Raw genomic sequence first — 10,937 nt, 5'->3', positions numbered from 1 at the left:
CACTCTTGTCTAATCAGCGCTTTTAAGGATTTTTCCTTCGGGGTTAATTCCTCTGGTTTAGCTCCGTACTCAGCCCAACTTTCAAAGAGATACAGGAAGGAGACATTAGCTTCATTAGTCACTCGTTTTAAATGGTTCCTTTCACTCCTTTCTTCCTTTCACAGCAGCCTTCCACTGCCTTTCATCTACAAATATCTTGAGTATCTATGGCATTTAATGTAGAAAGGTTTAAACAGAAATGTTTGTGTCTGAGAGGGTGGGAAATCGAGGGGAATCGGAATCAGGAGAGGACGAACGGGGAGCAGAGTCGAGGCGGGGGGACACACGCTGAGCTGGGACTGAGGAGTGCGCGGGGCGTACGGAGATGCAGGAGGGTGCTGGGGTCCCTGTGTATGATTTGGGGAAGGAAAATCGAAGTGACTCTTTCCAGGGGGGGTAGGTGCAGTCCGGCACAAGAGGCATGCAACCCAACCCGACCAGCCTTTTTTCCTGGGTGGGCAGGGGGGGATGCAGCCTCCGCGGTGCGGAGGCTGCATCCCCCCCTGTCCGCCCGGGGAAAAGGCTGGTCAGGGCGGGTTGGGGACCGACGCGGATCCCCGGTCTGTTCCCGCATTGGCTCCCGTAAGTTCCCGCGTCATTTTTCTCCCCACACCCCGCTTTCCTCACTGGCAACCACAAGCCTCGATGGACGGGCGGGAGAAAGCTCGGATGCTCTGAAAGGGTCTGGCTGGGGTTTTTTTAATTACTGTTATTTTACCAGCCCCCAGATCAAACACCAGGAATGTCCGGGATTCAATCCGGGGATGGTTCCCCTGCGCTCAGGAATTGGACTATCGGCTCGGAGCTAAATGAAACCCGAGAGGCTCTTTTAACCCCTTCCACCGACTACGACGATGAGGAGTTCCTGCGATACCTCTGGAAGGAGTATTTGCATCCGAAGGAGTACGAATGGGCGCTGATCGCCGGCTATATCGTCGTCTTTATCGTGGCCCTCGTGGGGAACGTCCTGGGTGAGTCGCGCTCCCCTAAACTTCCCGTTCGCCCTTTGCAGAGGTGAATTTTGCACGGAGGGTGGCTGGAAATTGGGGGTAGGCTTCGCCTCCCCCGCTGGAAAGTTAAGGCTGCGCGGACGGAGCCTTTGCCGTGGGACGCCACAAAAACCCGTTTCGTTTGCCAGGGGCGGCGGCGGCCGCTCGCTGTGGGGCTGAACGGGAGGAGAGTGGCCGGCGGAGCTCGCCGGACGGACACGGGCGCAGAGAGCCGGGGGTCTCCTGCCGGCGCCCGTCCCTGTCCTCCGCGCCGAGGTGCTGAAGCTGTGCCCCCGCCCCGCCGGCCCCGGCCGGCGGCTCCGCCTCTCAGCCCTCACGGGCGGCTGCTGCTCCCTCTCGCAGCCCCGGCCCGCTCGGCGGGAGCCGGCTGCGCGCCGAGGCGAACGGACACCCGATGTTTTCTGAAGGACGGGGTCAGGGGCGCGGGGCGGCGCGGGGCGCCGGACACAGGCCGGCGCCCAGTCCGTGAGGGGAACCGGCAGCCGCTTACCCTCAGCAGCCGGCGGGCTCAGCTCGCGGCCCGGCGGCGCAACGGCCGCGCTCGCGAGCCGCGGGGAGCGGGGGGGCGGCGGAGGCGGCGCCCGCGCGGGCTCCCATTGAGGGCAGCGAGGCGAGGCGGCGCCTGGGAGCCCGCCCCTCCCCGCTCCCATTCACCCGTGAAGGAGCCGGCGGGCGGCCCGGAGCGGGGACGGGGGACCGCGGCGGAGAGCCGGGGGCAGGGGCTGGGGTGGGAAGAGGCGGGAGGTGGGAAGCGGGAAGAGGCGGTCTGGGACAACGACGGGCCGCGTCTGGCCGTCGGGAGTCCACCCGCCGCTCCCCCTCCCTGGATCGGCTCCTCCGCTCCTACACCCCGAAGCTGGCTGCTCCGGGAAAGGGCAGCCGTGCGAATGGGGGGCACACACGAGGGTGCTGAGTCCTCGCCCCTACCGCTCCTTCCCTCAGCCGTGCCCTTCGAGTTTGCCGATAGCCGTCTGAGCGGAATAGACGTTGGTCTCCATCAGTTCAGCTTTTATGAATGGTAACTAGGGCGGTGGAACCGGCGGTGACGCCGTGAGAGCCCACGGCGCTCCAGTCGTGGCCATTTGCTCTTTCTTTTTTATTCACACGGGTGACATTTTCATGAACGGAGCGGAGCCCCGCCCAGCGCGCCATACGGGTCTTTCATTCATGTTTTTCGGAAGGATTTATGCTTATCAGGGCTGTCGTCTGCCAGGTCTCTAGGGGCTTCCCGAGGCAAGATGCAAATAAGACTGCAGCCAAAGGCAAAGATTGGCAAGGTTTTTCTTACCTTTCACCGGACCGATGATGCTATTTTGTGTTTTGTTTTGATTTCTTTTTTTCTTTTCTGGAACGGTGCGCTAGCTGCCTGTAAACAGTCAACGTGCACGTTGGCGAACCAGAGTTTTCAGACAAAGAGGTTACATTAGAGCTATTCAAAAACCTGAGTATGTTTTCACGGGCCATTGCTTGACAGGCAGCACAAAGGTAATAGTCCTCACAAACAGATTCTACTTTTAAACTAGGAAGAAAATTGCCCTTCACTGTAATCTCGAGCAAAGACAGTTTTAGGGGAACTACCTCTGCTTAGCTATTCGCCTTCAGTCGTTCTGTGAACAGGCTGTTCTCTCGCCTTTAAAGATTCAAGGTCAAATCTTCAAACTATAGGAGCTCTCACCCCGTTAACACTTATTTTCCCGTGAAGCCACAGAGAAGAAAAGCTTTCTGCATTTGCTAATGGAGAGCGTATCAGTGCTGATGTAGAGCCGCTCCTCCCTGACGTTTGTGTTCGTTAGCTTTTTGTTTGGGAGGAAGCTTGCATTTGCCTATTCGCACCTTTCTCCTTTTACTAGACTGCTGCTGCCTGAGCTTCTTGCTCTTCAAATTACCTTTCTGCATTACATGGACCTCACCCCTCTGCTGCTTCCCCACCCCCCGCGTCCCCCCCACCCCCACCTGCTGCTTCAGTTTATGGGCAGGTTGTTTGTGGAATCTGCAGGTGCTCATTAGCTTAACACTATCTTTATGCAAGAAAACTCATACTACACTGATTACTGGCTCACGTGATTTTGAAGAAAAATTGATGTGGTCTAATGCTCTTTCCCAAGACATTTTTTTTGTGAAAATTTGACTACCAGTGAAAATCTGATATAGAACAGTGCACATGCTGAAGTCTCTGAGAAGGTAATTTCTCCTTCTTGAAAAAAAAACCCACCTTCAAGGTTAATCTGGGATTTAGTCACGGACTTTCTCGAAACAGAGCAAAACTGATTCTAAAGAGAGTTTTAGTGGCTAATGGTGGTTTATGGTATTATCCTTAACAATGCAGCTTTCCTCTGCTTGTTAGACCAGTGCTGCTGGACTTGTGTGGCATGTAAAGTCAGTGCTTTGATTCTGTTTTGTCTATGTCCTATTCAAATAACACTTAAGTAACCAGGAAAGACCCTTTTCTTCCCCGTGTGGTACTAAAAAACTACAGTACTGCCTCTAATTTTTAATTGTGCATTTACATGGGATCGAGAGACTCCTTGTGTCCCAGCAATAACATCTGTGCAAGTGGAAGGCATAGTGCATCCCTCAGACGTTAGTAATAAACTAGATTGAAACATTCTGATAGTTAATTAACAGCCAAGGGTAGAATCGGAAGCTTGAACTTTGATTGACATCTACTGGGCTTTTGAGTGAGCTACACTGCAGGAATTTTACTTACAGTAGCATATAACAAGCTGTTTAGCTTTCCATTTAATTAGGAGAGTTGACACACACTGACTGAGCTGCTGCACTAACCAGCAAAAAGGAAAACTGTTAGCAAGTCTCTGCATTTGAATGCAAGTTTCTTTACTGCATTCAGGTGCTTCATGTCAGTCCTTCTCATGTGTGTCCCCATCTGCTGCTCATGAGAGATTTCAGTGCAAGTCACTGAGAAGAAACAGGTTTTAAGATGTTTTTAGGACATATTTTCATGAACATTGAGAGAATCTGAAATCCAGAAGCCAACATCAATATGCTTTGTCCTGCTTTTTTCTTCATAGAGTCATAGAATGGTTTGGCTTGGAAGGGACCTTAAAGGTAACTAGTTCTGACCCCTGCTGTTGGCAGAAACACCTCCTAGCCGCGGTTCCTCACTATTTATCACTAGAAGCAGAATAAGTGTTGAGGGTAAAGACTTTCTGTTTTGTGAACAAGACCAGAAAATTTCTCAACCACTACAAAGCAATGAAACTCATGCAACTTCTTTGCACTGCTAGTGCAAAACATCAGACTTCTAATGGAGAACATATATTGACTGTAAATACAAGTTTCTTCTTTATTTGAAAACAATGCATTAATAACATTTCTTACAAATAGAAAACTAGATAATTAAAGAAAAAAGGTATCTCTTGGATGTACAGAGGTCTCTGGTTAATGACATCATCATTCCAGACTAACCAGTTGCAGCAGTTAATAACTGGACTAAGACCACAAGGTAATAATAAGTAATGTACAACTCCATACATTTAACTCCATTTATACAGGTAGAGAATGGGAATGATCCTCATTTAAGTTATTCACTTGTGTGGATCAGAATTTTTCTGGTGAACTTGCATTCATCAAAATCAAAACATACAGCAGAGATCACTTGGTTTGATCAAAGACTGAAGGTAGAGCAAGCAGCTTTCTGGTGTCCCACCAGCTGAGCTGCTGGGCCTCTTGGCAGCCCTCCCCAGAGCTGGCAGGAGCTGAGATTCTGAGCACACACAACCTGCCAGTGCTCAGCTTGAAAGTCCTCTGCACTGCTGGCTTCCAAGACTAAGAAATCATGCAGGACATCAGCGGGAGATTTCAGAAACTTTCTTTTCTCACACAATTTGGTGATACTTGTTTTTCTCTCTGACTCTGAATGAAATCAAATTTAATTGACAGAGAATTGCTCTTCTCTGGATAGTTCTATTATCCATTTTACAGTAACTGCTAGTTGTACTCAGATCTGTGCAGAATCTAACTGTGGTCTTTTCCTCAAAGAATTCATAGTCTGACTCATAGAGCTCAACAGCATTCGTTTGGTTTTTACCCATTCTAGTTTGATTTTTTTTTTAAGGCTGGAGAAGAAAACGTTTGTGTATAGTTCTAACACCAGACTCTTTGTCAATGCCTATCAATAGGCAGCTGTCTAAAATGCTACTCTGTTATCATTTTAAAGGTATCTGGTGAATACTGAGGACTAGACAGGCACATATGCATGTGTTGGTAGAATTGGATGAGTCATGTATTCTCTTAAATGGTGCCATGATCTTCATGAATCTTACTTGATTGCTGTAACTGAGGCATATGTCGTTTAATCACGTTTTAAATTATTTCATTTAATTTTGTCCAGATTACCTGGAGAATCTGGCACTGAAAGAAAGGGCTTTACTTCTGTAAAGTATGAAAGTCACATTTATCTGCTGGATGAATAATAACTAATGTAGCTTTATCCTTTTTGAAAAGATATCAGGTAGGAGATGATACAATATTTATACATTTCATCTACCTAAGATATAGAATATATGAGCTCAATTTATGTAAGAGTTCAAGTATGAAGTACATTGCTGTTTGCATGATATGGGGATTACTGGCAAGAAGCAGTCATGCACATCCTTGTGAGGTACACAAAAAGTTGAAAAGCATTAAAAGATGAAGCTGATTTGAAATGACACCCTTTCTTTTGAGTGCAACTAGTTCCACTAGTTGCTTTCTGACCAGATGTACTTTCCCATTCTTTATGCTAAAAGGCAATTCTACTTAGTGTGAATAGTTCAGTCCTACTGAAACAAATTCTGAAAAAGGGCAATGCCCAAGGCTGAAGGAAGATGAGCTGCGGGAGATGCTTAATGTCTTGTATGTTGATAGAAATTCTATTGATTGTCATTTGAGTTCTTCTAAAAGGAAGGACAGTTGTATCTGCCTGGAGGCTGCCCTTATAGTTGGATAAAAAGAAATGTCCTTGAATAGTGTTTTTTCCAGTCACTGGAAAATGATTAACAGTTTGGCTACTTGTATTCTAACATCATTCCAAAGGACAATAGTTTGGCTGCAAACTCATTCAGTGATAAAGGAGGAGGACTGGAATCTGAACAGTGGAAAAGTGTTTGGTCTCAGGGGTAAAAAAACATTAAAAGCTATTGACAGAGAAACAACAAATGTATTCCTTTCCATATAGAGTATCATATTCTGTTTAATTTGTAACTGCTTTTGATAGTGTCATTGTTCTTATATCTGAGGTTACACCTACATTTTGGAAACTACCAATGCAGGACTCTTCTGCCATCCAGTTTTCTTCCCTTCTTCTGTCTATAGCACAGCTGATAAAATATCTCATACCTAATGTATCATATACTGACTTCAAATCGGGCTGTTCAACAGCTCCTCCAGAGGAACTATCACTAGTTAGTTGGAATTCCCCTGAAATGCCCAAATGTTTTGGAGCAGGAGTGGGTGGCAAGGAAAAACACACCTGCATGTACTTGACAATGTGGTGGTTTAACTTTGGCTTGATGCCCGATACTCACCAAGTCATTTTATCCCTCCCCTTCCTAAACTGGACAGAGCAGAAAGAAGTATAACAAAGGGCTTACCAGCTAAGATAAGGACAGGGAGATCACTCAGCAATTAGCGTCATTGGCAAAACAGACTCAACTTGTGGAGAGAGGGTTTGATTTATAAATGACCAATCGGAACCAAGCAGGGAAATGAGAAATAAACCCAAATCTTAAAATACCTCCCTCCACCCCTCTCATGGGAGATAGTCCTCTATGAACTACAATGTGAGTCCTTCTCGTGAGCTACAGTTCCTCATGAACTGCTCCAGCACGAGTCCTTCCCATGGGATGTAGTCCTTCACAAAGGACTTCCCTTCACAAGTCCTTCCCTTTCCATCCACATGGAAAACAGTCCTTCAGGAACAGACTGCTCCAGCGTGGGTTCCCCACAGGACCACAAGTCCTGACAGCAAACCTAGTGCATCATGAGCTCCTCTCTTCATGGGTTCCCAGATCCTGCCAGGAACTTGCTCCAGTGTGAACTTCCCACGGGATCACAGTGTCCCTTGGACATCCACCTGCTCTGGCATGGGGTGTTCCACAGGCCGTGAGTGGGTCTCTGCTCCCCTGTGGTCCTCCATGGACTGCAGGGGCAGGGTCTGCCTCACCATTGTCTTCACTACAAGTCACAAGGGAATCTCTCTTACGGTGCCTGGACACCTCCTTCCCCACTTTTCTCCACTGACTTTGGAGTCTGCAGAGATGCTCACACTTTCTCACTCCCTTCTGCTGCTGCAGTTTTTCCTCTGTGCAGCAACTTCTTCCCTTTCTCAAATCTGTTAATCACAAAGGCATTACCTCCATCACTAATTCGCTCAGCCTTGGTCAGTGGTGGTTCCATCTTAGAATTGACTGGCCCCAGTCCTATCAGCTACAGGGGAAGCTTCTGGCAGCTCTTTGTTTAAAGAAGCTACCCCTGTAGCCCCCCTGCTACCAAAACCTGGCCCACATAAACCCACCACAGACAGATAACTTAGGAAACAAATAGCAAACTTTACTGTTGCTGGATGTGTTTTTGTTTCATTTTATTTTCAAGGTGTACTCCTGACAAACATGTGAAACTTTTAAAAGACTTATCCCATTTATTTTTACACATTCTCAAAGCTCTTGAAGTGGTAGTTCTGAAGACTAGCTCTGATATTTAGACCTAAAACAAGTGAAATCTTGACAGCAGCAAGATATGCTGCCTGGTATTAAGTGGCCTCATGGCCAATGGCATCCTGGGATGCATCAAGAAGAGTGTGGCCAGCAGGTCAAGGGAGGTTCTTCTCCCTCTCTACTCTGCCCTGATGAGGCCTCATCTGGAGTACTGTGTCCAGTTCTGGGCTTCTCAGCTCAAGAGGGACAGAGAACTTTTAGAGAGAGTCCAGCACAGGGCCACCAAGATTATCAGGGGACTGCAACATCTTTTATATGAGGAAAGGCTGCGGGAACTGGGGCTGTTTAGTCTGGAGAAGAGGAGACTGAGGGGAGATCTTATTAATATTTACAAATATCTAAATGGTGAGTGTCAGGAGGTTGGGACATCCCTTTTTTCTATAGTAGCTAGCAACAGGACAAGGGGTAATGGGATGAAGCTGGAACACAAAAAGTTCCATTTAAATATACAAAAAAACTGTTTCACTGTTCAGATGAGGGAGCCCTGGCACAGGCTGCCCAGAGGGGTTGTGGAGGCTCCTTCCTTGGAGGTCTTCAGGACCCGCCTGGACATGTTGCTATGCGACCTGATCTAGATGGACCTGCTTCTGCAGGGGAGTTGGACTAGATGATCTCTAAAAGTCCCTTCCAACCCCTACCATTCTATGATTCTATGATGTTTGAAAATCAAACAGCTTGTTACTTTGGAGAAGAGACTGACATCTACCTCACCACCATCTCCATTCAGGTGGTTGCAAAGAGTGCAAAGGTCTCCCCTCAGCCTCCTTTTTTTTTCTGCACTAAACATCCTCAGTTCCCTCAGCTGTTCCTCATAGGACTGATTCTCTAGATCTTTCACCACTTTTGTTGCGCTTCTTTTGATGTGCTCCAGCATCTCAACGGCCCTGTTGTAGTGAAAGGCTCAAAGCTGAACACAGTAAGAAAGAAGGAAAGTAACTCAGCACAGCCATGCAGCAACTGCACAACTCCAAGACCACTAAGAACAGCAAAGCCCTGTCTGCCAGGAGCTGAAGAGAGACTAACGCATCTTTCCCTTAGGTCAGTGAAATACCTTTCAGATAGAAGTGTCTTTGGGAAATTACCAAATGAAATGAAAGCTGTTGTCACTATCTTTTTCTAAAAATGGAAAGTTTTGGAATGCCTTTTTTTAAAAAGGTTTGTATATTTTCTCTGTCACGTGTCAGGTGAAACCTTTTTTTGATTTGGATGTTTGGAGCAGCTGATTTACTTACTGTACATCTTCAAAGTGGAATTTGTCAGAGAAGAGCTAGAATAGACTGTTCCTCAGGGAAAGGAGAGCAGGAGGTGAGGGCAGCAGCAAGACTGACAGAGCAATGTACTCACCAACATAGTCCCACACTGCCTGAGAGCATGGCGGGTCTGAGGATGTTTACCAGGGTTCAATCACCTCCTAGCAATAGCCAGACAAATCCATAGTGATGAGGCATGTCTGAGGTTAAGCCAAGAACGTCAAGACAGTGGATGAGGATTGCAAGCAAACTCAGCAAGGCACATGCAGACTTGCAAGGGGATGTTTGCTTGAGCTAAAATGAACCTTCCAGGCAAAGAAGATAGCCCCAGAATAGTTGTCTCAAGTCTTTTTCCAAAAGCTCTGTTCACAGCAGCCTGATCCCAGCTTGCATACTGCCCTGTATCTGAGTTGGCCTCCAGCACAAGCATCTAACCCCTGGGCAGGGGCAGAGTTTGCAGGGTCCAGGGTTGCACTCAGCCCTGACAGAACTATGCTTTGTCTTCTTGTTCTCAATGTAGTAAGACTGCAAGGATTTTAGCCTGGGTTTAGGAATCTTGTATTTGCACTGTGGATTCGTGATACAGATTCAGATGTTATATACTGTGCAAGATATTTGCTGTAGCATTTCACTAGCATAGTGAAATGTGTTTTCTTTGCACAGCCTAAAGAAAAGGCATTGCATCTTACATCTATGTTAGAAACAGATACAGATATGGAAAGTTTTTCCTAGTGTAACTCCATTTCACACTGACTGACGCATTTTGAAATGTATGGTTTCAAAGTTGCACAGCACTTTAGCTGTGAAGCTCGCCTTGATTTTAATGAGTCACATAGATTTAAAGTGAATCATAGTTAAGTGTGAAATCTTTTTATTGCAGTGTCATATGCAGTATGACAGTTACATTCGTGGTCCATCTCTAACATGAAGAGCGTGTAAGGATTATGTAGGATTTTTGTTGTTGCTATAGCTTTAACAATACGGCTATCAGATGTGATTATGAAATAATTGATCATTCTGTATAGCCAGCTGTGCAGAAATGACCAAAGTTGCCAATTAATACTTGCAACAATTTGTCTGTGTATGTGTGTGTGTGTGTGGTGAGACAATTTTAAACCGCTCTGAGAATGATTTAAAGCCAGTCTGTGATTCTATGATTCTGTGTTAATCAGGACATAGCTGGCTCAGGAAAACTCTGTGTTGGTACTTTTCCTTTTTTCCAGAGCTGACCAACCTGGCATTTTGGGAAGTCTGTTCTTATAGAATAGCTGATCTTCTGGGAATAACTCCCATTTCCATTAAATAGTTATTTGCCTAATATTATGTAATGTGACTGAGTTAGAAAATGAATCCTGAGCCAATTAGATGGTTGTGCTATTGCTCCCAATTGTAATTTGTAGAGATAAACTTCCAGCAAGCAAAATTGAGTTTTTGTATTCTTCTCTAGCACCATAATAATGAGGCAGTACAAAAAATATAGAAGTGGGTTGGAGAACATGAGTAATACACAAGTCCCAACTCACATGTCCCTTTAAAAGCCTGAGTACAATAGAGCACTTGGTAGATAGAAATAACTCTGAAAACATTTTGCTGCAAGCAAACATTTTGCTGTATATATCATTGTCTTTTGTGGGAGACAGTTCCCCATTAGTACTTCTTTGTGAAGCTGATATTCAATAAAATACTTTAAGATTTCACAAGTTCAATGTTATTTAGCTGTATTTCTTACAGTTTCAGTACTTTTTCTAGAGTTTTACTAGAAAAGAGATGGAACCGACACATATATACTTATTTATGTGTGGTACATAGGAGGCATGACCTAACCACCTCTCCTTTTGTCATGCCACTGTGATTTTCTTCAAATTTGTTGATACATGTAGTGTGTCTTGTTAATGAAGAGCTACTGCCTCACTGGCAGGCAGTGC

General features: G+C 46.0%; 1 protein-coding gene across 1 annotated transcript in view; it reads left to right on the top strand.

The window, feature by feature from the left end:
- Positions 1-460: 460 nt before the first annotated feature.
- Positions 461-10,937, top strand: part of HCRTR2 (hypocretin receptor 2) — a 37,899-nt gene continuing 27,422 nt past the window's right edge. The window contains exons 1-2 of the mRNA XM_061990480.1: positions 461-621; positions 823-1,010. Of these exons, the coding sequence (XP_061846464.1) occupies positions 461-621; positions 823-1,010 (349 nt within the window). The remainder of the gene's footprint in view (positions 622-822; positions 1,011-10,937) is intronic.

The sequence above is a fragment of the Colius striatus genome, chromosome 2, assembly GCF_028858725.1.
Source record: "Colius striatus isolate bColStr4 chromosome 2, bColStr4.1.hap1, whole genome shotgun sequence".
Taxonomy (NCBI): Eukaryota; Metazoa; Chordata; class Aves; order Coliiformes; family Coliidae; genus Colius; species Colius striatus.
This window is presented reverse-complemented; position numbering and strand designations above follow the sequence as displayed.